The sequence below is a fragment of the Aythya ferina genome (genome assembly GCF_964211825.1).
Source record: "Aythya ferina genome assembly, chromosome: 3".
Lineage (NCBI taxonomy): Eukaryota > Metazoa > Chordata > Aves > Anseriformes > Anatidae > Aythya > Aythya ferina.
The window spans coordinates 12,939,953-12,965,753 of record NC_140298.1 but is presented as its reverse complement, the minus strand read 5'-3'; the positions used below and the strand labels follow the sequence as shown (position 1 = coordinate 12,965,753).

General features: G+C 56.3%; 1 protein-coding gene across 8 annotated transcripts; it reads left to right on the top strand.

The window, feature by feature from the left end:
* The first annotated feature begins 121 nt into the window (after window positions 1-121).
* On the top strand, window positions 122-25,801 carry LOC311433443 (cullin-9-like). Of its 8 annotated transcripts, none has more exons than XM_084512583.1 (40): window positions 122-266; window positions 1,640-2,221; window positions 2,901-3,055; window positions 3,127-3,630; window positions 6,988-7,126; window positions 8,561-8,751; window positions 8,839-9,244; window positions 9,347-9,536; window positions 9,624-9,831; window positions 9,918-10,105; window positions 10,182-10,393; window positions 10,475-10,730; window positions 10,836-10,941; window positions 11,166-11,393; window positions 11,492-11,582; window positions 11,663-11,834; window positions 11,914-12,019; window positions 12,121-12,216; window positions 12,300-12,475; window positions 12,562-12,695; window positions 12,765-12,941; window positions 13,107-13,213; window positions 13,299-13,481; window positions 13,601-13,749; window positions 13,835-14,274; window positions 14,372-14,508; window positions 14,604-14,727; window positions 15,017-15,219; window positions 15,311-15,570; window positions 15,649-16,012; window positions 16,329-16,469; window positions 19,274-19,438; window positions 19,524-19,687; window positions 20,579-20,672; window positions 20,896-20,970; window positions 21,391-21,501; window positions 22,777-22,894; window positions 23,463-23,596; window positions 23,794-23,885; window positions 24,849-25,801. In XM_084512583.1, exons 2-40 carry the CDS (start codon window positions 1,654-1,656, stop codon window positions 25,051-25,053), a joined length of 7,569 nt encoding a protein of 2,522 aa, XP_084368709.1. In that variant the 5' UTR covers window positions 122-266; window positions 1,640-1,653; the 3' UTR covers window positions 25,054-25,801. The 8 variants fall into 8 exon arrangements, with proteins under 8 accessions (XP_084368709.1, XP_084368710.1, XP_084368706.1 ...); XM_084512584.1 differs by having other exon boundaries at window positions 12,562-12,941; window positions 13,835-14,051; window positions 14,124-14,274; XM_084512580.1 differs by adding an exon at window positions 986-1,032 and having other exon boundaries at window positions 12,562-12,941.

Sequence of the window (25,801 nt, the reverse complement as noted above, 5' to 3'; positions counted from 1 at the left end):
CCGACCCCAGCCCCACCGAGCCCCGTTGGCCACCGGGGGCCGCTGGCTCCCCGTGCCACCGCCCCGCCTCGGCGGCGCAGCGCAGGCGCCTTCCCCCGGCCCGGCCCCGCTGCGGGACGCGGAAAGGGGCGGGCGGCGTTTGGTGGCCCCGGAGCCCTGCCCCTCGCCCAGCTGTAGGGCCGAGCCCCGGGAGGGTGGTGTTTGGCCCCAAACGGGGTCAAACGGGGCTGGGGGAACCTCGTCCCCCGTGCTGGGGGCGGGCGGAGGTGAGCGGGGGCCCGGCGGTTGAGCGGGCGTTGCTGGGGGGTTTTGGGGTGGTTTGGGAGAAATCCTGGGTTTTCCGAGGTGGGATGGGGTGAGGGGAGCCGGGCTGGGGTGCACGGCGTGGGTGGGGTGTGGGGAGGTGTTCTGGCTTAGGGATGCGGTGGTGTGGGGTGGGATAGGGGAATGGGATGGGATATGGGAGTGGGACAGGATGGGATAAGATATGGGAATAGGATGGGATGGGAATGGGATGGGATATGGGAATGGGATGGGATGGGATATGGGAATGGAATGGGATGGGATGGGATGGGATATGGGAATGAGACAGGATGGGATATGGGAATGGGACAGGATGGGATATGGGAACGGGCCAGGATGGGATGGGATGGCTGCACACAGGTTTTGCCAGGCTGTGCTCCCGAAGCAGCTTGCCAGGTGCTGGCGTTGCAGCTGGCGTGCACATTTGCCCCAGCTCTGAAATTTATGGGAGAAATTTATGTGTCTCAGCACTCTGAGAGCTCAGCTGTGGGTTGTTAAAGAGCAGTCAGGCACTGGGACGGGTTGCCCAGGGAGGTGGTGGGGTCACTGTCCCTGGGGGTGTTCGGGGAAAGGCTGGATGTGGTGCTTGGGGACATGGGTTTGTGGGTGACACTGGTGGTAGGGGGGTGGCTGGGCCAGATGATCTTTTAGGGCTTTTCCAACCTTAATGCTTCTATGATAGGTTCCAGTCTGCCTCATCCGTCCTGCATGTTACAGCCACTTCTTCAGGTGCCCTAAATCCAAATTCTTCCCCGCCTAGCTGTGAATCCTTCTGGGCCCTTTCTGATAGCTCTGCTCTAAAGAGTTGTTTTAATTTTATTTTTTATTTTTTTACACTATATGCTGACACGTGGAGACTGGGTGAAGTTATCAAAGAAAATAATGCTGCATAGAGAACTGTTTTACTCTATGTGAATCTCTTGGGGGTAGGGAATGCCTTTGTACACTGTACAAACACAGCTAGAGAAAACATTTTTTGGCTCATGGTGCAGCATCTAAGCACTGTCACAAAGCAGAGGAGGATAACTTGGTCCTTTTATTACAAAAAAGATCCCAGCTGTGCTCTAGTTCTAGCTGAACGGGCCTCTTTTTCCTCTGGGGTTTTGTGAGGAGAGCCTCTTTCTGTGTGCCCCAGTAATGCTAGTCTAGGAAACAGGCAATTTTCTTAGAGTAGGGATGTGGGATTCTGGGTTCCCTGCCCAGCTGTATCCTGGGTGCAGGATCACAACAGGGGATCGCAGCAAGCCTGGTGAGGAGCTGAGCTGCCTGCCCGCTCCTTCCCTCGCAGGTAGCTCCGGGGTGACGCTCTGCTCCTCCTTCCCCTGTGTCTCCGCAGCCTCGTCCCCCGCCATGGTGAACGAGATGCGCGGTGGCGGCCTGATGGTGCCGCTGGGCCCCGAGCTGCAGGCCTGCCCACGGGAGCTGCTGCGGCAGCGGCGAGGCCAGGACGGGCAGCCGCAGTACCTGGTGCGCTGGAGCCTGGTGCGCTCGGAGTCCTCGGCGGGGCCCGACGCCGGGAGCGTGTCGCTGTGGATGTCCGCGGAGGAGGCGTGCGCCAGCTGCCCGGCGCTGCTGGGCGAGGGGAAGCCGGCGGGGCCGCGGGCCGAGGAGGAGGAGGAGGAGGAGGAGGAGGAGGAGGAGAGGGCGGCCGGCCCGGACGAAGCCTCGCTGCGGGAGATGGAGGCCGACGTCGGGAGCCTGGTGCGGCGAGCCGGCCGGCAGCTGGGCGGCGCCGGGGCCGCCTCCGTGCTGGACACCGTCCACGTGCTGAGCGCCTACGCCGGCATCGGCTCGCTGGCGGGTGCCTTCAGGGAGACGGGAGCCCTCGAGCTGCTGGCGAGGATGCTGTGCCACAAGGACAAGCGGATCTGCCGCAGCGCCGGCAAGATGCTGAGGGCCCTGGCTTCGCACGACGCAGGTTGGGGGGCTGGGAGGGAAGCAGGGTGCCGTGGGGCTCTCTGGATGGACGGGGAGGTCAGCCTGCAGCTTCCCAAGCTGCTGCTCGGTTGCGTTTAGGATGCTCTGGGAGCTGGGAGCTCCATTTTTCCTGACAGGTTCCCCGGCTGCGATGCGGATTAACTGTTAGGAGGACTTGTGCCAAGGGGCTTGGCAGAGCATCCTTCTTGTTTTTTGCCTTTTATCCCTTACCTTCCTTGCTTCTGCTAGCTCAAGGCTACCTGTCTCTTTCTTGCAGCTAAAAGACTACACAAGCTGTAGAAAGACTACACAAGCTACAGGCCTCACTATTCTCTTCAACGTTTTCTTGCTTTTTTTTCCCAGCGTTGGGACTACGCTAGTGCCTGAGTTCATGCTTGCATGGGGTTGATGGGGAACCGGCTCATGGTAAAAGTTGACTTTTTCTTATTTGGAACCCTGTTCTGGAGTCTGTTGTTTGGGGTCACCATTTTGGGGGAATCCCATCACTCTTGTGGTGCAGGAATGCAAGGTTATTCGGCGGAGCAAATCATTGCCAGCCCAGGTCAAAGGAGAGAGTAGGGTTCTAGGTTATGCCGGCGAGCAAAGCTATGGCTTGCCTGCCAAAATCCGGTGCAGGGAGGGCAGTGTGAGGGGTGCCTGAAGGGTTTCTGTTGTTGCAGGAAGCCGGTCTTACATTCTGCTGTCCCTGAGCCAGCAGGACGGCGTCGAGCAGCACATGGACTTTGACAGCCGCTACACCTTGCTGGAGCTGTTTGCTGAGATGATGTCCTCAGAAGAGCACTGCATGTCCTTTGAGGGCATCCACCTTCCCCAGGTAGGGGGGGAGCCCGGTTTGGGGGTGGAGGCACCGAGCCAGGCAGCCCCTGAAGGCCCTGCCCGTTGCAGATCCCCGGGAAGCAGCTGTTTGCCCTGGTGAAGCGCTACCTGCGCGTCACCTCCCTCCTGGAGGAGCTCGGCAGCGGCGAGGAGCAGGGAGGGGAGCAGCCGGAGAGCAGCCGCGTGAAGCAGGAGTTTGAGTTCAGCATGGCGATGGCCGGCCTCATCGTGGAGCTGCTGCATGCCATGGGCTGGGAGCACAGCCACGAGCCAGAGCCGCCGGCCCGGCAGGAGACAAAGCCTCCCACCGCCCGCTCCATCTTCCAGCCCAAAACCCTGGCCTGCTTTGCTGCCCCAGCGCCTGTGCTGTCTCCGAACCGCGGTGCCCAGAAAAAGCAGGGTGCTGCCTTCCTGACCCTGTCAGACTTTGCCGACCGCAGCAGCTACGTGGAGTACGTGCAGGCGAACCTGGTGCCCGGCATGCGGGTGCGCCTGCTGGAGGACTGCGGTGAGGTTCGAGCTGGGGATGAAGGCGAGTTTCTGCACAGCACCGACAGGATGCACACAGCGCAGGTAGGTCGCTGGTGGAAGCAGTCAGGCTGGGGTGGCAGAGGGGACTGACGGGTGACGGGTGGCTTCCTAATGACGTGTTCATGTTATATCATAATTTGGGGCTTTGGCTACAGCTGTCCTGATCTGATCTTGGGGGCAGTTTGGGAACAGGCTAGCTGGCACAGCAAGAGGTGCTGGTGTGTGAGCAGTCTTACTTGGGATGTGACACTGTTGGTCCCAAGGGGTTGGGTGCACCCTGCTTAGCTGTTTCTTTTGATCTGTGAGCATGTGTCGGGGTCAGTTTCCCCTTAGAAATGCCCTTTGGATGAGGAGACCTTAGGTAAGAACTTGTGGCAACAAGAGCCCTTAGCGCTATGTGTTTGCAGTCTGCCAGAGGTCAGGGAAAAGGCCTGAATATATGATGAGGAGGAGAGGGCTTGGCCCTCTCAAATGCTTGGGGTGGGATTTGAATGCTGCTCCAGCCTTTTTGTGGGCGCAGGAAGGTGTTTGCTCCAGCTTACGCCTTTTTCTTGTGACTTCTCAGTCCCAAAGGTTGGGCATGTTCAGCAAGGGCTGGGATTTTGTTGTGACTATGGGGTGAGGAGCTGAGGGGCTCTGTGCGCCACGCCAGTGTGGTTATTTCTGCAGGATGTCAGCTGTTCTTGCACTTTGGCCACGTCTTTGAGCTTGTGAGAGAAATCGCCAATAATTTTCTTCAGACAGGATCTTCTGTGAAGCTATTTTATTCGCGATTGCAATGGCAAGAGTCCTGCCAGTTAGGAGTGCATTATAGTAAACAAACCATCACCTTTTATTCCCTATTACCCGACCCCTGATCACCTATCACCTCCCCTGTTTGCTCATTGCCTGAGTACTACGGGTTCACAAGCTACTCAATGCTCCTCTATATCACATAGGTACAATTTTTCTTTTTTTTTCAACCCCTTAATTTCTCCCTTTTCCCTTTTTTTCCCCTTTCTTATGTTTTGAGAACCTGTGATTTATTTTTATTTTTTTTTATTTTTATTTTTTTTACTGTTCCCACACTGCTCATCCTGTTTTTCTCCAGCTTCCACCTTATTTTGGAACAGTGAGGCCTTCTACTGTCCACTTATCTACTTAGCATTTCTCCTTGTTATGACTACACAGCTACCTTTGAGTACAGAAAATTAGTTCTCCACTGCAAAAACACAGCTCAGTTTCTCACAAGCTTCCCAAACGCTGCAGCTAGAGATGCAATTGATTGCCACGCTGGGCACAAAGTTGTGTGTTGCTGATGCTCATAAATCAATTTAAAAGCCTCATTCTGGTATCTGTAGAAACAAACAACTTCCTAATGCTCTTTCCAAGTCTCTCTTGCAGTAACTAAAGTTTATTACTGACCTTTCCAAGGTAGAGAATTTGAGGTTACCTTCTGCATATGTGAAGGCCATCTCCTTTTGTTAAATACAAGATTCTCTGGCCTTCTTGGACGCAAGTCCATGGCCTGTTTTATTTCGTGTAAAGCAATTGTTGTCATTTACAGCTAAATAAAAATTAGCCAACAAACCCCCCTGTGCTCTGGCTTATTTCCTTTCTCTTATCGCCTCTCTTTGCTTTCTTGTGCAGAGGGAAATAGTACAATATTTTTTTACCCCTCAGCCAGCTGCAGACTGCTTGCTCCTACTGATATTCATCTGTTTAATCACTGAGAACTGATTAGAATTAACTTTTCCAGTCACCTTTCGGTAACTGTAACTTACTCTCATTGGTCCAGGCTCCTCAGCTGCCACCTAGCTTTGGAGAACTTCTTGCAGCTGCAATTTAAACAAGTGGCTTAAAATGCTTGGAAACGTACAAGTGCAAAAAAAAAAAAAGTGTTTCCAGCCTTACCTGCTTGCGTGGTGCAGGTTATGACAAGCACGTGCTTGTATGGGGGGAGTGTAACTGTTAGGACAGTGTGTGCTGGGCAAATATGGTTTGACAGTATTCTTTGCACTGCCTTCCAGTCCCATTCTTTCCCCTCCATAATCCATTCTCGTAAGAAATGAAGCTTGAAGCAGGTTTATCTGTTACTTCAAATTTGTTGTTTATCTTGAACACCTTTTGTTGTTCTTCCCACTAAAATGTGCTTTAAAGTTTTATGTACTGCTGAAGTCAAAATAGTGGAGCTGTCCCAGTGATTTTTTTTTTCTCACCATTTTTCCCTCAAATCATAGGCACTGGCTTCAGTGTTCATTGATGACTTGAAAACATCACTGAACAACTTAAATCCTTCCTGCTTCCCAGCTGCATCTTCTGGCAGATTATTTGGCATGTCTTTCATCTGTCCTCCAAAGTGAATTTTTTCTTCTCTCTCAGTTGTGGCAACTTCCAAATATGTGCCCCTCTGCTCACTGTCAGTTTGCTTTACTTGCTCTTGTGTTTACATAAAATTCAAACAAAACACTCTCCTGGTTGTTTGCTGTCAGTCTCTTCTTTGCAAAATACAAACTTGTATGTGTTATCAATTGGGGCCAGTCTGTCAAGCGTTGTGTCTTGTATCTCCTCTCAATTGGTTTAACTCAATTTCTTTCCATCTGGTGCTTTCTTGAAGTTTCTCAGCATCTTAACTCTGACTTTCCAGCACAGTGGGGTCCTGGTAGCAATGGTGTAACTCTGAAAGAGCTCAGTGAGTCGGGCAGCCTCTATGTTTTTCTATCATCGATTTAAATTATCGATATGTTGTACTTGCTGTTGCTGGGTCCTCCTTCTGCTCACTAAGATGAATGTAAAACAGGAAGCCAGGAGGGATTTTGAGAGGCAGTTGAACAAAGCACAGGAAACAACTGTCCTCTTTGAGACCTGCTCATCATGACCCCAAAACCTTTCTGAGAAGGCTGGTGAGTGACGAGGGTGATAAAAGGATAACTGATAGAAGATAAAGTCAGAGCAGGAAAAACAGTTTTCTTTGCGTTCATGTGCACCAAGTGGTTTGTGCCACAAGACCCTTTAAGTGTGGCTCACCTGCCTCTAGGTAGTGGTGGTGAACTTTTTCCTTTACCAGGAAAAAGGTTGGGTTCAGCTGCTGGGTACTTTTGGATGGGAATGCTTAACCAGATGCCCTTCTGTCCTAGCGTACTGCTGCTGTGCTAGATGAGGTTTGTATACAAGTGGTTGTAGTCAGAGCTGATAGCTTTTTATTTTTTTTTTAAATAAGGAACCATGTGTAATCAGGGGAACAAGTTAAGAAAGATGGTAGGCTTAAAAATTCGTGTGGTAAAGCCTAATATGAATTAGGTGGTGTTCTGTTTGAACGGTGCTTGCTATTTCCATGCATTTGGGAAACAGGAGAACAAACGTAGCACGGGGATTGAATGAGTGGGCGAGTCTCATCACCAAGATCTCTTTCACCCACAGGTTTTGTGGCAGTCAACAGGTCGGACCTACTGGATGCACTGGCACATGTTGGAGATTATTGGCTTCGGAGACCAGTGGGATGACCCTGCTGGGCAGGAGAAAGAATACAGCCTGATAGAGAGCTTCAATCTAGACAAAGGTGAGGTGCTGCGTGTGTGACTGCATCATCTCTTTGCTTCTGCCGTGGCGTATTTTTCAGTGGTGAACTTTATAAGGCTAGGCGTATTTTTCTTTAGCAGGCTGGATTTAGCAGGCATTGTCATCATTTAGTTTGTATGACTGTGCAGAGCTGCTTAAGTAATCACATGCCTCGTGAGTACACGAAGTATTTTTGAATCCTAGACTTCTGTCATGATACAACATAGAGCATAAAGCAGGGTTTAAACTGTGACTGTCAAAAAATGTATGTTATGATTAGCTAAACAAACTGCCAAAATGAGAATGTAGAATCTCCAAGGTGAAGCTGCCTTAGGAACCCACAGATTCACTTATTTAAAAGCATTAACATGCCAACAATTTGCTTAACTTCATGCCACTCAGCTTTGGAAAAGGTTTGGAAACACTGTTTTCGTAAGATATCTGCAAAATCTCCTAGAAGTGGCATCCTTTGATTTTTGCCCTTGCAGTGGGTGAAGATAAAAGGGAAAAATCTAGACTTCAGGTACCCCTTCTTTGCTCAGCATCTGACGTGACTCTGGCTGGGGAACTTGATGAAGTAACTCATTCATCAAGCCCTTGATCTTGTAGGACATCCTTTGAGCAGGCAAGTGGTTTGGATTTAACCTCCGCAAGAAATGAAATATGCATGAGATCAGAAGCTAATTATCCACTTTCAAAATGTTCTCACAGCCAGTTGAAAAGACGGCTTCTTTATAGGCTTCTGGCTCTTGAAACTAAAGACTTAACTGCATGTCAGTTCAAACTGGCCAAATTAAAATGAACTTGGTTAGTTTGCCTTTTTTTCCGCAATTGCTCCGACTTTGATAGAAGTATGAGCTCTATGTCACTTCTGTGTAAAAATCTTCGCAGTCATCATATCCCAACAGAAGTGGAATTGAAAAAGCTTTCAGCTGTGGGTCTTGACACTCAGATAAATTAGCTTCTGTTGGCTGACTGTTGGTAATCAGCCCCGTTTGTAGTTGTTCTTAGCCTTTTGGAGTGAGTTTGAGCCTCTTCTGTTGGGCCCTGCAGCACTGAATGTCTCCTAGCTTGCACTTGCAAGCTGTTGCTTGGCAGATAGCAGCAAGTGTTGATCCAGCTTTTCTAAACCGTGCAGTGAAAGTCTGGCCTAATAACGAATTTGATGTCCCTGACTTTGTTTTGGTTGCATTAGCTGAAAGGAGCTTGATGGATACGTGGTCTCCTTTTGCTTTTGCCTATGAGCACTTGCCCTGTTTGCCACCAAAGGGCATTGGGAAAAGAGAGAAGCTGCAGGCAGCATTCACTTCCAACCTCTTGAAAGGCTGGGGGCAGCGGGGACCTGCACGGGAGCTGTGTGTGGCAGCGAGGGGCGCGCAGCAGCGGGGCAGCTGGCGGAGCTGACGCCGCCTCCCCTGGCTCTGCCGCCCTGCAGGGGCGCAGCCGTTCTGCCCCAAGCCCCTGGGGGGGCTGTACTCCCCGCCCTACCTGGGGGAGCAGCCGAGCCAGGCCGCGGGGACGCTGAGCCGCGCCGAGTGGTGGGAGCTGCTCTTCTTTGTGAGGCAGCTGGAAGCGCAGGAGCAGGAGGAGATCGCCCGCCTGCTCCAGCGGCAGCGGGCAGCGCAGGTGGGGGCCGAGGGGCGAGGGTGGGCAGCGGGGCCCCGTGCGGGGTCCGTGCGGGTCCCGGGGGCTGACGCGGCCCCGTCTGTGCAGCTGCCGGGGCTGGACGAGGAGGCCCTGATCCAGCTGCCGGTGCCCGCGGGGCTGGCCCAGGAGGTGCTGCGGGTCTTGGAGGAGCGGAGCCGGGGCAGTGCCCGCAGCCACCTGCGCGGCTCCCGCGTCTACGGCAAGTACTGGCCGGGCAGGGGGGCCAAGCGGGACGGCGGGGGCAGCCCCGAGGTGCCCTCGGAGGGTGCCGGCTGTGGGAGCGCTGGGCCTGGTGCTGCGAGGGACGAGGCAGCGAGGGACAAGGAAGCAAGGGACGAGGCAGCGAGGGACGAGGCAGTGAGGGACGAGGACGTGGACGGCGTCTGCGCGGAGCTCAAGTCGGATTCCCAGCTGTTCGGAGAGCTGCTGGAGAGGGAAGGGCTGCGCCTCCCAGAGGCAGCGGAGAGCGGAGGTGACGCCCCGGGGGGCACGGGCACGGGGCGCTGGAACCGACATGGGGCTGTGGGGGCCCTGGGCGCTGCTGCCACCCTGACGGCCCGGCCTCCCCCGGCAGCGTGGGGCAGCTGCGAGGGGGCTCGCGGCAGGGGCTCGCTGGCCGAGGTGGCGCGGGTGGCGGAGGCGATCCGGAGCAGCGGCTGCGAGGCGGAGCTGCGCGTGGCTGGGCTGCAGCACATGGTGAGGGTCCTGCAGCAGGAGCCGGAGCCAGAGCCGGAGCAGCAGCAGCCGGGCGGCGAGGGCACCAGGTGCGAGGGGAGCCCGGCACGGGCAGGGCAGGGCAGGGCGGCCGAGGGCAGGGCGCCGAGCCCCTCCTGAGCGGCCTCTGCGCGCAGGGAGAAGCTGGTGAGGGCGGCGGTGGAGCTGCTGAGCGCCCAGGCGGCCGAGAAGCGCCCGGCGGCGCTGGCGCTGCGGCTGGTGGCCCTGCTGCTGGAGAGGCGCGCCTGGCGCGTGCCCTTCGCCACGGAGGGCGGCGTGTGGGCCGTGCTGGGCTGCATGCGGCAGCACGCCGCCTCCGCCCTGGTGCAGCAGGCGGGCCTGGCGGTGAGGAGCGGCCGCGGGGCGCCCCGGGCGGCGGGGCCGGGCCGGCGGAGGCGCCCGCAGCCCCTGAGCCGCCCCGGGCCCCGCAGGCCCTGAAGGCGCTGGTGGGAGCCGGCGAGCCCGGAGGCGCCGCGGGGACGCCCTCGGCCCTGAGCCACGGCGACGCGCAGCTGCTGCGGGAGGTCTTCGCCAGCATCGGCTCCGCCGGCGGCGAGGGCTCGCCGGGCCTGCTGAGCGCCATCCCCGCCGCCGTGCGCGCCATGCGGGGCGTCCCCGGGTACGGGAAGCAGGGTGAGGGGCCGGGGCGGGTGCCATGGGGCCGGGGGCAACGCCACATCGCCGTGTCCCCGCAGGGGCGCCTCGGGCGTGCGGAACGGCTTGCTGGTGCTGAGGATGCTGGTGGACGGGCACCGGGGCCTGGCGGAGCAGCTGGTGAGCGGCGAGCTGCCCGCGGTGCTGCAGAGCTGCTGGCGGGACGGGCAGGGCCCCACCGCGCTGCTGGCCCTCGGCGTCATCAACCGCCTGGCGGAGCACCGGCTGCCCCTGGGCCCCGAGACCCCAGGTAGTGACCCCGCGCCCCCTCCCCGCGCCGCGGCCCCACGGTGCCCGGGCCGGGCCCGCCACGTCCCCGCTCCCTGTCCCGCAGGCGCCGAGGCCCTGCTGGAGGCCAGGGGCGCGCAGACGCCCGCGGGCGGCCCGGGGGACGGCGCGCTGCCCGAGGACGTGCTGGTGGCCCTGGAGCGGCAGCTCTGCGGCGGAGGCCCCGGCCCCGACCCCGGCCCCGAGCCCGAGCCCTCCGGCCGGGCGTCCCCGCGGCCGCAGGAGCGCCGCTGCTTCCGAGCGCTGCTGCGCAGCCTGGAGCTGCGGGGGGCCGAGAAGAGCATCGGGCTGCGGGTCCTGAGGTGGGCTGTGAGGGGATCTGCAGGACGTGGCCCCTGCGGGAGGAGGAGCAGGAGCAGGGCAGTCTTTGGTGTGCCACATCCTGAGGGGCCCTGTCCCTCGCTCAGGATCCTGAACAAGTTCCTGGACGGCTTCCAGGAGGACGCGCTGCCCTGGCACGAGTGCGTGGAGCCCTGCTTGTCCTTGCTGAGCGCCCACAGCAGCGACCGCGAGGTGAGGGGGTCCTGGAGAGGGCCGGCTGTGCTGGCTGTGCCGGGGGTGCCTCGGGGCCCCTGCCCGCAGCCGCCCGGCCTCGGGGAGCAGCCCTCACGGCCGCGTGGCGGTGGCTGCGTGCCCAGCAGCAGTTGGGTCCCTTGGGAGAGGGGCTGGGGCCCTGCGGCACGGCGCTGGGGGGCTCCTGGTGCCGGGCGGGCGGCTCAGGGCTGCCTCCTCCGCAGGCGGTGCAGGAGGTCGTCGGCTTCCTGCACCGCCTGGCCGCCGCCAGCAAGGACTGCGCCGTGGCCATGTGCCGCGCGGGCACCTACGAGGCCCTGGACAAAGCCCTGGAGAAGCACAGCTCGGCCGTGCCCACGGCGCCAGCCCTGCTGCAGCTGCTGAGCGGCTGCGAGAAGTTCGCCGGCCTGCACAGGACGCTGACGGGCAGCATCTTGGCCGGCTGCATCCAGGTGGGCCCGGGCAGCCGGGGAGCCCCCCGGGAGCCCTGCCCCCAGTAACCGCCCGTCCCCGTCCCGTCCCCGTCCCCGTCCCCGTCCCCGTCCCGCAGCTGGCGCTGGGGCAGATCGAGGAGCACCGCCGCAGCCAGCGGCCCATCAGCATCCCCTTCTTCGACGTCTTCCTGCGCAAGCTGTGCCGAGGTGAGCGTGGGGAGGGAGCGGGGCCCCGGCGCCCGCTGTGCCTGGCTGGCAGCTGGAGGCTCCGCGCGCCCTCCCCGCAGGCTCCAGCGTGGAGGCGAGGGAGGACAAGTGCTGGGAGAAGCTGCAGGTCTCCTCCAACCCGCACCGCGCCGGCAAGCTGACGGACGGGAACCCCAAGACCTACTGGGAGTCCAACGGCAGCACCGGCTCCCACTTCATCACCCTGCACATGCAGTGCGGGGTGGTGGTCAGGTAGGGCCGGGGGTCCCGGGGGTCCCGGGGGCAGGGATTTGGGGCTCTGCCCGAGCCCTGCCTCACGGACCCCACGCAGGGAGCTGAGCATGCTGGTGGCCAGCGAGGACTCGAGCTACATGCCGGCCCGCGTGGTGGTGCTGGGGGGGGACAGCCCCGCGGCCATCAGGACGGAGCTCAGCGCCGTGAGTCCACCGGGGCTGGCACCGGGGGCTGGCACCGGGGTCTGGCCGGGGCCGCGGGCGCTCCCCGTGCCGCTGGCTGAGGGCTCGCCGTGTGCCCGCAGGTGACCGTGCCGCCCTCGGCCAGCCGGGTGGTGCTGCTGCGGAACGCGCCGCGCTTCTGGCCCCTCATCCAGATCCGGGTGAAGCGCTGCCAGCAGGTGGGGAGCCGGGGCCAGTGGCACAGGGCTGGCGGCGAGGGGCTGGGGTCCGAGCTCTCTCTCTCCCTCTCTCCCTCCCGCAGGGCGGCATCGACACGCGCGTGCGCGGCATCGAGGTGCTGGGGCCCAAGCCCAGCTTCTGGCCCGTCTTCAAGGAGCAGCTGTGCCGGCGGACCTCCCTCTGCTGCGCCGCTCGGGCGCACGCCTGGGGCCAGGAGATCCGCCGGGACCGGGGGCGGCTGCTGCAGCTCTTCGGCAGGTGAGGGGCCAAGGGCGCGGGGGCGTCCTGCCGGGGTGCCGAACCCTGTCCTGCCCCCCTCTCCCCTGTCCCCTGTCCCATTGCAGGCTGAACCGGGCGCTGCGGCACGAGCAGGACTTCGCCGAGCGCTTCCTTCCCGACGACGAGGCGGCCCGGGCCTTGGGCAGGACGTGCTGGGAGGCCCTGGTGAGCCCCCTGGTGCAGAGCATCACCAGCCCAGGTACCGCTCGCGCCCCTCCCCGCGCTGCCCCGTCCCCGGGCGCCCGCCCTGAGCCCCGCGGCCCCGCAGACCCCAGCGGCGTCAGCCCCCTGGCCTGGCTGCTGAGCGAGTACCTGGGGAGCGGGGAGCCGGCCCAGCGCCCCCCGGCCCGCGGCGACGCCTTCGGCTCCTGCGTGCGGCTCCTGACCCAGCTCCTGGTGCACGTGGACCCCGGCGGCGCCGAGCCGGAGGAGGCGAGGGCGGCGGGTGAGCGAGGGGCTGCCCTCGGGAGGGGGCCACGAGCCCCGGGGTGCACCCACGGGGGGCTGTACAGAGGGCCCTGGGGCACAGGAGGGCTCGCGGCCGAGCCTCCCCGTGGCCGTGCTGCCGGCACCGTGTGCGGGGAGCTGAGCCCCGGCTGTGCCCCGGCAGGCGGGCAGGAGGGCAGCAACAAGGAGGCGCTGCCCAGGGCGGTGGCGCAGACGCCGAGCGGGCTGCGGGGCATGGCGCAGTGCTGGCGCGGCGTGGTGCAGCAGCAGGTAGGGATGGGGCTGGGGCTGGGGCTGGGGGCGGGGGGCAGCGGGCCGGGGCTGGGTGCTGAGCCCGGCGGGGCCGTGCCCCCAGGCGCAGCGGTTCCTGCAGGCGGCGGGGCAGGCGCCAGACGTGGCGGAGCGGTACTGCGGGCTGTACCGGCGCCTGCGCGGCGCCACGGAGGAGCTCTTCGGGCAGCAGGCTGCCTTCCTGGGCGCCCTGGGCCAGGGCTTCGCGGGGGCGCTGCTGCAGCTCCCCTTCCTCACCGCCCTGCACGTGAGTCCGGGCGGTGTGGCTCCAGCTCCGGGGTCTCGGGCGAGCTCCAGGGTGGCCACGTCCTGGCCACCCCAGGGCCATGGGGCACCCCCTGCACACCCGTCCCCGTCCCCCCGCAGGCGAGCGAGCGGTTCGCCCGCTACCTGGACGGGAAGATCCAGGAGCTCGGCGGGGCCGCGGGCAGCACGGGGCTGCTGCAGCAGCTGCTGGAGCCCTTCGTCGTCTTCAGCGGCCTGGAGTTCGCCCACACCTTCGAGCACTTCTACCGGTGAGGTGGCCGTGGCCACGCGCTGGGGACGAGGCCGGGCTGGGTGGCGGTGGCGGTGGCCCTGACGCGCCGGTGGCTGTGGCAGGCTGTACCTGGGGGACCGGCTCCTGGCGCAGGGCCCCTCGTGGCTGGAAGGGGCCGTCCTGGAGCAGCTGGGGCTGTGCTTCCCCCGCCGCTTCCCCCAGCAGATGCTGAGCGACCTGGCCGAGTCGGAGGAGCTGCAGCGGCAGTTCCGCCTCTTCCAGCTGCAGGAGCGGGACAAGCGGCTGCTGGAGCCGGGCGCGGAGAGCCCCGAGCACGAGGTGAGCGGGGCCGGCTGGGGGCCAACGTGCTCCCCGCGGGGCCCTGAGCTGCCCCCGTGTCCCCGTGTGCAGGCGCTGGGCGAGGCTGCAGAGGTGACGGTGCTGGCCCTGTCCCCGCGCTGCTGGCCCGTGTCCCCGCTGTGCCGCATGGCCGAGCCCGGGAGGTTCTTCCCGGCCGCGCTGAGCTCCCCGCTGGGCGCCTTCGCCGCCTTCTGCGGGCAGAGTGAGTGCCACGGGGTGCCCGGCACCGGGGCTGCTGGGGCTGGGGGCTGCCCGGCAGTGCTGTTGGCCCTGGCGCTGGCGCTGGTGTCCCCCGGCAGGCCAGAGCTGGGCGGGCACGAGGCCGCGGGGGCTGCAGTGGACGTGGCTGGGCCGTGCCGAGCTGCGCTTCGGAGACTGCGTCCTGCACGTGTCCACGCTGCAGATGTTCGTCCTGCTGCGCTTCAACGGCGCCGAGGTAGGAGCCGGGGCCGAGCGGGGCCGTGCCCCCCTGCCGGGGGTCTCCTCAGCGGGGGGCGCTGAGGTCCTCGCCCGGCCGCTGCCCTCCCGCAGGAGGTGGCCGTGGAGTCCCTGCTGCAGGCCACGGGGCTCCCTGCGGAGCTGCTGCAGCAGGCGCTGGCACCGCTGACCAAGGGCGAGGGCGAGGGCGTCCTGCTGCGGAGCTGCGCGCCGGGGGGTGAGCGCGGGGCCGGGCACCCTCGGGGGTGCTGGGGGGGTGCTGGGGGGGTGGAGGGGCTCGGGGGATGCGGAGGGGCTCGGGGGGAGTCTGGCTGCTGGGGCTGAGTCCCGGGGTGAGGTTGGGGCTGGGCTTTGGGGTGGGTGCGTGTGTGGGGCTGGGGCCTCATGGGCACGCGGGTGGCAGGGTGTGGGGTCTGCGTGGGGCCGGGCTCGGGGTGACGGCAGCGGTCCCTGGGGCTCCTGCAGGGAGCAGCTCGGGGCCCGGCTGACCGTGGGCCGGGTGCTAGCTCCAGGTGCCCTGCGGCTGAACCGGGCGGCCCTGGCCCAAGCCTCCGGCCGCCAGCTGAGGCTGCTGCCCCGGCAGAGGTACCTGCGGGCAGAGAGGGCTGAGAGCGGCGCCCTGGAGAGGAAGAGGAACGTCCTCTGCTGCCTCCTCAGCCGCATCCTCAAGGCGGAGAGGCGGCTGCACATCGACAACCTGGTGTTCAGGGTAGGGAGGCTGCGGGCGGGGGGCGGCGAGGGGCTGCCCGGGGGCCGTGCCGGGCGCTGCCCTGCAGCTGGCGGCTCCCTCGCTGCTGTAGGTGCTCGCTGCCTGCCAGAAGGGCGAGCTGGGGCCGGGGCTGCAGTTCCCGAGCTTCTGCTGCCACAGCGTGGACGTGCTGTCCTGCGTGCTGCACCTGCTGAACCAGGGCTACCTGCGGCGCCAGGAGGAGAGGCCCCACGTCCTGGAGTACGTCCCCGATGAGCCCACAACACCCTCCGGGGGCCAGGCCCAGATGGTTTTCCAGAGGCAGCTACCAGCCACATCTCCGGATGAGGACAGCCAGGACTGCCCGTATCGGTACGGTTGCGTGTCACCGGGGGTCGGAGGGTTGTGCATCCCCACCCTGTGCAAATGTGACACGTTTCTCCATGTCAGGTCGAATTCTGGCACAGACAGAGCGGAGGAGTTTCTCCTGGCAATGCTGCAGGTGCCAATGGGGCACACGCTTAGTCTGGAGGAGGCAAAGCTGCTCATGAATCAGACCGTACAGCGGGTCCACGATACTCTGAGCATCCCAGAGGATGTTGCTCGGCACCTCCTCATGCACTGCAGGTGGAATGTGGATTTCCTCATCCACTGTTATGTGGAGGACCGTCGGTCACTGCTCATCGCCTCGGGGCTTGAAGTGGAAGATGCCCAGCGCCCTCCAAGCCCGGGAACCCACTGCCCAGTCTGTGTGAACCAGTTGTGTCCCACTGAGAAGCCACCGTCCCTCTGCTGCATGCATTACTGCTGCAAGGTGATGGTCCTGGGGTCTTTGGCTCCTGTAACTTGGCAGGGGATTGCTGCTGCCTAGTTGAAGCAGCTGTGCTTTCTCTGAAGCTGTTATCAGGTGATTTTCACAGAGCTCATACATTCTGTTATCTTAATAACTTTGCTTGCTGTGATAGTTCGGCGCCTGATTAGTCTGTTTCCAGTCTTGTGCTTTTGCATACTTAGAGATAGTTCTGTGCCCCCTCTGCTGGGTGGGGTGGGCTCCTGAGGCTGGGATTTCTTTGTGTGACCCAACTGATATAGCTCATTTAACTCTCATCTCTTCTCTTCTGCTTGCACAGCCCTGCTGGAATGAGTATCTCACGACTCGCATTGAACAGAACATGGTCCTCAGCTGCACCTGTCCCATTTCCGAGTGCCGTGCACAGCCCACCACAGCGTTCGTCTATTCCATTGTTTCCTCCAAGGAGATTATAGCCAAGGTGAAGTAAAAAAGGTGGCTACCGGGTGTCTAAGCCATGTCCCCTTTTGGTCAGCACTAGCAGCTAATCTTGCTGCTGCTTTTCCCCTTCCCATAGTTATGACTGGTTTACACAGTCATCAGTCGGCGGAGGCAGCAGGAGCTGCTTGTTCTGAGGCAGGTGTTATTTTTTTCGCCCGTTCTTCCAATTTTTAGTTATCACTTAGAGCTGAATCCCCTTCCCACCTAGTGGTGGGGCTGTGGCTGTTGCGTGACTGGTATGAGCATCCTGTGTGAACAGTTACATAGGAGAAATGAACAGCAGGCATAAAGACTGCTCTCTTTTTATTGTCCTTCAAGTCTGCAAGCTGGCAACAAAAACAGGCAAGGCTACAGAAAAACATTTCCTTCAACGTGTCCTTTATATCTTCTTTTCTGTAAGAAGTCCTCGGGGAATTAGTTCATTTATACAGGCACTTAATTCTTACTGGCTTTGCAAATCTTGTGGTCCCACTTGTCTCAGAGCAGGCTTTAATACCTTGTTGCTATGACTATTTTATCAAAAAAAAATTGCAGTTCAATGTAAATTGCAGCCAATTTTAACAAGTTGATCTGATGCTCTCACTGAAATGTTATCTGTCTCCTTTTCTGCTCAAGAAGTGGGATGACTGGAGCTTGAGTGCCTCAACACAGAATCACATGTACAAAGTCATAGAATAATTTAGGTTGCAATAATCTGGTCCAACCCTGTGCTCAAAATAGCCAGCTTCTCGTGTGAAGATCTGACACTGAAGTTAAAACATATTGCTCCGGGCTCAGTCTTCTCTGCATCTTCTATTTAGGTGGCTCTAGGCAGTGGTAAGTGGGCCCTCTGCTGCCTTCTCTCCAGGCTGAGGAAACCCAGCTCTCTCAGCCTCCCCTCATATGTTCTGTGCTCTAGCCTCTGACTGTCCTGATGGCCTACCTCAAGTCCATCATGTGGACTACATTTTCTCTAGTCTGCTAATGTCTGTCTTGTACTAGGAAGCCCAAATGCTCCTGCATCTAGTTGTGTCATCAAAGCCATTAGCTGTCAGAAATCCCTTCCCTTGCCTGATGCCTGCACTCTTGCTAATACAAGAGTGTTCAAGTTTCAGCTTTTCATGCTGTTCACAAAACATAAACCCAGACAGTTATGTTTCTGAGAGAGGTTTTCTCTCAAACTTGTTTCCCTCAAGTTCCTTGAGAATCTGCTTTTCAGATGCCATCTCCTGTTCTGGTCCCAGAGATTCCTTGCTGGGAATCATGCCTTAGGCTCACACCTGGATGAGCTTCACCATGTGCAAAGGTTCCTCTGTGATCTCTTGGTTGGTGTCACAGTGGTACTTGGTAACTTCTTGATTGTACCTGCTCAGTTTTCTTCCAGACCTTTGTTGGACACTTGTTCCCCCTCCTTTTAGGCTGCCTGAGAGCAACTCTTAAGGTTCTAACAGGAACCTTAGACCTGCTGCAGCAGTTGCACCTCTTTCTCTTTCATCTCACCAAGAAAATAGGGCGGAACAAAGCTGCAGGTCAGGTGTGAAATTCTACATCTGTAAAAGCTGTGATTTGGTCCTGTCTGCCAAAGCAAAAGACTCATTTGTCTCTCTGGATGCTGTTTTCTGGGCAGAAATGATCCTATCTCCTGTCAACAGGATGACAACAGACACTGATATTGATTCTTTCAGAAGAGTAATGTGGCCTTGTTGAGACTGCCTCCACCACGCATCGTACTGACACAGGCTGACATCCTTGCTGCCAGTCAGAGGACACTGTAATTTAGGTTGACTGAGAGAGGGAACAGACAAGAGAGAATAAATGGAAGAAACATGAATAAGAGCAAGTGCTCTTCAGTGCTCAGGGCTTGCACGTTTTCTCTGTGGTGTTTGTTACGACCTATATTGTCCTTTCTGTGCATGATGGCTTTAGGGCAGTTCTCCCACCTAGGCAGAAATCTCCATAGGAGGGCTGTGAAAACTACACAGTTGCTTTTGAGTTTCTTCCAGCTTTGCACACATTTGTACAGTCCTTTCACAAGAGTAGCTGAGTGCAGAACAGTTACCTTGTGCAGTATAGCTGCATTCCTGGGTCCCCATCTGAGCGATCTCCTGTTGCTGACCAGTTTGCCTTGTCCTCTGTAGCAACGTCTGTCTAAAGGCCTTCAACAAAGCAAGTCTCCTTCCTCTTTGCACATTCTGTAACTAAGCAAAACTCTACTGAGGAATTTAGAAAAAAAAAAAAGAAAAAACTCCTGATAGCCTTCTGTGGTGACACGACAGGCTTGGTGGATGAGGGGAGAGCAACAGGTGAGGCTTTCTACATTGTCATCCACAACATCCTCATAGAAGAACTAATGAAGCATAAGCTGGATAAATGAATGGTGAGATTGATTGATAACTGGCTAAACTGCTGAGCTCAAGGGGTTATTATCAGAGACAGAAAGCTCAGCTGGAAACCAATCACTAGAGGTGTAAGCCAGAGGCTGATACTGAGGCCAATATTGTTTAATGTCTTCACTGATGACCTGGATGATGAGACCACGTGCACAAAAGGCCACAGAAATTAGTTTTTTATCTCCAGCAGTACTCTCCAGTCTCAGGTGTTCTGCGATTCTATGAAACAGCCTTCAGATATAAGATAAGGGGTGGGGAAAAGACACAAAGGGAATGGAAGAACAAACTAACTCAGTGCTGTTTTATCATGAGCAGTTGCATTGGATGTAGAGCCCAGAGGTACCGGACTCCAGTTGTAAGGCCTAACCAAACAGATTCTCTGCCTTAAATCTCCTCTCTTGTCTTCTCATTCCAGTATGAAAAAGCCCTCCTCAGAGGCTATGTTGAATGTTGCTCCAACCTGACGTGGTGCACCAACCCTCAGGGCTGCGATCAGATCCTCCTTAAAGATGGGCTCGGTTACGAGGCAGCCTGTTCCAAGTGCTCCTGGATATCCTGCTTCAACTGCAACTTCCCAGAGGTGAGGGCTGAGTCACAGGCAGTACTGCCTTGGTGTTGGCACACACCGTTCCGCTTCTGTGTGGTTGACTGCCCCTCTCTTTCAGGCCCATTATCCTGCTAGCTGCAGCCACATGTCTCAGTGGGTGGATGACGATGGGTACTACGAGGGAATGACAAGCGAAGCACAAAGCAAGCACCTGGCTAAACTCATTTCGAAGCATTGCCCAAACTGCCAGGCTCAGATAGAGAAAAACGAGGGCTGTCTGCAGTGAGTATCCATTCTTGTGGGGTACGTGGGACAGGAAGGGGCAGAGACACAGTTAGCTCCACTGGGCTTTCTTTTGGCTGAAGAGCAAGCATCATAGCAGGTCTGTTTTATAGTTTTAGAGGAACAAATATTGTGTTTAATTTCTAGGAGAAGCAAAGTACTTCCTAACATTCAGAGTTAAATCCCTTGGTAGCTGTATAATGGAAACAAAACTAATTTTGCAGTACCTTTTTAGCCACCACTTGTCTGCTCTCAGAATCCCCTATAGACATACAGAGATACAGCCAGGGGAATGGATATCTCAGCACCATTTATTATTATTATTATTATTGATGCTCACCTACTTCTGCAACTCTTAGCAGTTTATTTCAACTGCCTGTTTTGAGTTGGCTTGGATCTGTGGCAACTTTTTACATCCTCCATCTTCAAAGCCAGGGCTTTGAGGTTGCAATTTGCTCTTTTCTTGCACTGGCACAGCCCTTGGTGCCCAGCTGTGATTTGTTCCCGTGTGTTGCTTGTGGCCCTACGGCCGTACAGCACCTTTCTGCACTGTAGAGTGCTGCATTACTGAAGGAAGAGGTGAGGTTTCACATGGATCTAGACCTGAATTGTGGAGTGCTTAGTTTACTCTTCCAGTTCTTGGTAGGGTGGTACCGTGAGATCGTGCTGTTGGTTTTCCTGGTTCATTTTTGGAGACATGATGACTCTTAAGCATCGCTGTCTTCCAGCAGGGCTTTAAAAATTACATGCAGGGAAGTTCAGAGGACTGAGAGAATGGGCAGGACTAGGCTACACGCTCCAGCCCTGTGGTGTAGGGAAGCCCTGGGAGGAACAGTTTGCAGGCAGCTGTTAGGACTGAATGATTTTCATCGCTCTTCTCCTACCATGCAGTATGACATGTGCCAAGTGTAATCATGGCTTCTGCTGGCGTTGCCTCAAGCCCTGGAGGCCAACTCATAAGGATTATTACAACTGCTCTGCTATGGTGAGTGGTTTGCTGTATCCTAGTGGTTCATGCTTGTGTTCAGATGCACCTGGCCGCTCAGAGGGATAAGATCTCTGCTTGTGCCCTTTGCTGTGGCCTTTACTTCGTGCACTTGCCAGTGATCTTGATAGTATTGTCAAAGTCTCTGTGTGTGGTAGCCATTTCCAGGTGATTCTGGCACCCGAGACAAGCTGTTACAGGTTGCTTCTGTCTTTCCTTTCAGGTGAGTAAAGCAGCCTGGCAGGAGAAGCGTTTTCAGGATTACAATGAGAGGTGCACCTTTCATCATCGTGCGAGGGTAAGGCCTCCTTTTTTTTTCTTCCAGATACTGACACTGTTGCCTTAGCCCTGATGAGCAGGACAGTTTGTTACATCTCAATGCATCTCATCTGAAGCTGGGAAACAGGTTTCAGATCCAGGCAGGGCTGCCTGGTTGTGTCACCATTAATGTGGCATAAGGGGCAGTTCTCAGCCTGCTTTCTTCTGCCAAGTCTGTTGTGGAGACTGAACACCTAACTTGTGGTGTTCCCTTGCTCAGACTGATGCAGTAGCTGGAAGCAATGGCAAAGAGAACTTCAGGCTGAGATCTGCCTAGAGCTAAGTTACAGTGAAAAATGGAAGCTATGTCACAGTAGTTATCTGTGTGGAAGGCGATGGGTTTTTGATTTTGTGGAACTTGAAACTGACTTTTTTTTTCCCCCTCTTCTGGTTGTTGCAGGAATTTGCCATGAGTCTGAGAAACAGGGTTTCTTCCATCAGTGAGATGCCAAAAATTAGGACTTTGACCTTTGTTCTTCATGCCTGCAAAGTGCTGGAACAGGCACGGAAGGTAAAACTGGATAACAGGTTTATTAATTTACGCTTAATTCAGTTGGTGAGTTATACCTTTCTTAAAGTGATAAGATGCCACTAGGAAGAGCTTGCTGTACTCCAACAAGGGGGAGACAGAAAAACCTTGAGGGGAGCAGTAGCACCAGAACAGGGGAGGAGTTCGTGTTTGCCTTTCTGCATTCTCACTCTCAGCTATGCTCCCTCTGCAGTGAGCCTCACAGCTGGGTCATAAGGATTGGAGCATTGGTCAAATTTACACCATGGAATCAGCACAAGTGTTTTCTTACAGTTGTTTTGGTCTGTTACAGTTTGGAGTGCCCCAGTGGTGGCACTTACCTTTGGAAAGCTCTCCTGAAGCTGTACTACAGTTAGGAAGTTGCTCTTGATGCTCATGATTTTCATTTCTTCACCTCATGAGCCATAGGTGCTTTGGGAGCACTGAGTTACTTACTGCATGCCCTGCTGGCCACGTTATGAAGGATTTACAGTACAGCTGCTGGATGTGTGCAGTAAACCTGCTGTAGGATAGGCCTGCAATGTTTTCTTTCCACCAAAACATAAGGAGGGGGTGGGAGTTGCCTTTACAATACATACCTTGTTTGTGCAGGCAGTCCTGATTTTAAGAGGCACGTGGAACAAGGGTTTCTGACCCTGTTTTGCCTTCTTAGTGTGGCAATCCCTGTGTTTACCAGGGTAGACATCACTGTTGCTTGCTGCTGCTGCCTTTTCTGGCCTTATTTATGTAAATGGAAACAGTGGTCTTGTTCCTGCTGGGTACCTAGATGGCTTTCGGAGTCATTTGTCTCTAACAGGAGTTTGTCTGTTGTGGAAGTTACTTTGTCCAGGGCTCTTGGTGCTACAAAGCACCACGTCTGCTTTCCCTTAGGTTCATTTCTCTCGGTTCTCTGCCCGGCAATGTGTGGGTTCCATGTGCTGGTTGTTTTGACACCCTGCCTGCTGCTCAGTTACATTTGTTATACATCTGCAATCTGTGTTCTTGTGATGGTTTGCGAACGGGGAACAATCAGTTATGTCAGACTTCAGTACAGAATAATTGCGCATTCTTTTCCAATTCTACGAGTGGTGTTCTGGCACTGCTTTCCCTTGACATAACAGTTCACTGGGCTGTCACCTCAGACTAGAAATGTGCCAGACTTCTCTTAGCCACTGATACACCAAAGTCTGGAAGGGTTTGGTGCTGCTCTCTTCTTCTTTACTTGCCCACTCTGAAGCTGAAGGGGGATGCTTAACAGCATGTTCTGTACTGTTCCAGGTGCTGGCCTACTCCTGTGTGTACAGCTATTACAACCAGGACACTGAGAGTGTAGATATTGTTGAACAGCAGACTGAGAGCCTAGAGCTGCACACAAATGCTCTGCAGATCCTTCTGGGTAAGTCCAGCAGTCTCTTCAAAGTAAATACTAGCAGCGTCTGACGTTTGGTTCAAAGGATGGCAGCTCTGTAGTAGGGCAATAGCGTACACCCCAGCACCCACCAGGTATCTCTCACATCCCCCAGCCTATTTTGATCTTCTCAATGTCATTTCTGGGAAGTCCACTGGAGCAATTCAGCTGCAATATTAATTGCTCAGCATGACGTCAGTTGGTACAGAATACCCCTTTGGCCACTTTGGGTCAGCTGGCCTGGGTCTGTCCCCTCCCAGCTCCTGCTGCACCCCCAGCCTGCTGGCAGGACAGTGTGAGAAGCTGAAAAGTCCTTGGCTTAGTGTAAGCAGGGCTCTGCAACAATTAAAACATCAGTGTGGTATCAACATTATTCTTATCCTAAATCCAAAACATGGCACCATACCAGCTACTAGGAGGAAGATTGACTCTCTCCTAGCTGAAACCAGGACAGGGACCTGAGTAGCTGTGACTGGCCTGGTAATCAGAGCTCAGGGACTTGGTTTCTGCTTAAGAGCATGGGAAGCAGTGCGATATTGTTGGTCTTGAATTGCAGAGGAATCCCTGCTGCAGTACCAGGACCTGAGTTCCTCTCTTCAGCTCCTGAAAGCAGAGCATTTCAATACTGGTTTGGAGTTGGTGCACCGGATCAAGGAGCGTCTCTTTGCAATTCTCTGGCACTCCACACAGGTGAAGTCCACGCGCTTGTTGGCGGCTTGTCTTGCTCTGGTCTAGTTTGATTTCGGCAAACCTAGAAAGGGGCTTCATCAGCTGAGGGTACAGACTGAGGTGCTGTTTGTGTGGATGTAGGGAGGGGATTTGCAGCACAAAGTACACTTCAGATCACTTATTGTCTCTTTCCTTTGCCTGTTCTTCCACACTGGCAGGATTTCCGTGTTGGGCTTGAGACTTCGACAGATCCTAGTGAGAATAAGGAGAAACTCTCCAATGTGCCTTCTTCAGCCCCTGCCTGCACAGGGTGAGTGTTCTTAGTTGGGTAGTAAGGAAAGACGGTGAGTGCAGAAGAAAAGCAGGTGACCAGAGTTTTCTCCTGTGCTCACTGAAATACAAAAGAATTAATAAGATACTAATTTCTTGCATCCTGTGTTGTGGTGTGAGATAACAATGTAAGTAACATAGCTGTGTAGGGAGCCCAGTGAAACCTGCACTTAATATGAGGCTATGGGCAAGAAAGCTCCATCGTTGGCAGACCCAGTTATGGATATTCTCTACCTGGAATGTCTTGGGTTCCTGCAGAGAGACCTGCTCTTTCTTCAGAGGTGTACTGAAGATCTAGGAGGTGCCTGAATGAGAGCAGCAAGAAGAACATACATGGAGAGAGATAGAAGGGCCTGATGCTTATTTTAGGAAGGCAATGGAGAAGAAGTGACAGAGCTGTGAAATAGTGTATTGAGAGGTGAAATGGGTGGTTTGTTGTGACCATGTGCTGAAGTACTGAGCTGGCAGGTGTGAAGTGTGATTGAAAGGTGGTGAATTTAAAACAAAGTCCATTCCAGTGTGACATGCTGCTTAAACCAAGGAACACAACTGGCAGCTGCTGTCCCAGTGTGACCAACACAGGAGCTGAACAGGGTGCTGAAGGTTGCAGGAAGGAATGAGAACTGGGCCTAGAGAGATTCAGTTTCAGGGCAGAGTTTCCAGTCTCTTCCAAGGAGGCTGAGACACCAGAGCTGCTGACAGCTTGTTGGTCAGTCTGCAGGTGGCTTGCTGGCAAGTCCCTGTGCTGCGTGCCTGGATGAGCCCATTGAATCACCTCCTAGGTGTACCTGCGTGGCTGCTGTGCCTCTAAAGCATGGCTTTGGCAGGGATTGCTGAGGTGATGGTAATGGGGAGGGTGAGAGTGGTGTGGGGCTGGGTCATGGTTCCGGCTTGCAGCCTGGGAATGGGAAGGGCTCTGCTCTGATGCTCTCCTCTTCAATAGGCCAAGACCTACCATCTTCTGTGAGTCCCCCAACACAGACGAAGATGGAAAAGAGAATGAAGATGAGGAATATGACCCGCAGTGGCAGGAAGACTATGATGATGATGATGATGACGACCTTGATGAAGACAACTTTCAGTTCGATGATGAGTCAGATAACCTTGACTGTGACTCCTACTTTGATGACGATGATGCCTATGACTAGAGGTGGGCTGTCACCCAGCCTGCCAGCCCGGATCTCTGTCTCCAGGCTGTCTTGACCAGTTTGTCTTAGTGTCTTTCCACAGAGATAGTATGGAGCTTTCAGGCAGAATGAAGAGACATTTCCTTTGGGGGCTGCTTTCTTAGTGCTTAATATGCAGAACCATTGCTCTGGGCAGACGGGCTGTGTTACTGTGGTCACCTCTCTCAGAAAGACATCTCCTTCCCTTTCTCGTCTCCACTTCTGCCCTAGATACAATCATCTAATTGAGTTGGGAGCTGAACTGTGATTTTTCTAAGTGAGGACTGCTTGTTACCTGTTAAAAGACTGTTCAGTCCTTTGGACTGCCCTTCCCAAGTGCTGTGTCATGTGTCCTAGCGTGACGCTGTCTAATCCAGCCAGCGTCTAGAAATACCACAAAAGCAATGTGTTAACACTCAAGCCAAAGCTTCCCATCTGCAGCTGATGGGGTCCCCTCCAGGGTGACAGACGTAGCTCAGTGCGTTATTTTTTCTGTTAGTTGTTGGAGTTCTCTGCCATAAAGCAGGAAGGGCTGCTGTGAGCGGCATAAGTTTGCAGGGTTGTGTTTAAGTGTATAAATGTATGCGTGCATGCACACACACGTATATATATACACACACAGAGTTTGTTTGGGTTACACTTTATCTTTGCAAAAAAAAAAAAAAATAAAACCCTGAAGAACAAGGGTTGAAAAAAAAAATCTGTTTATAAAAGAAAGTTTTTTTTCCTA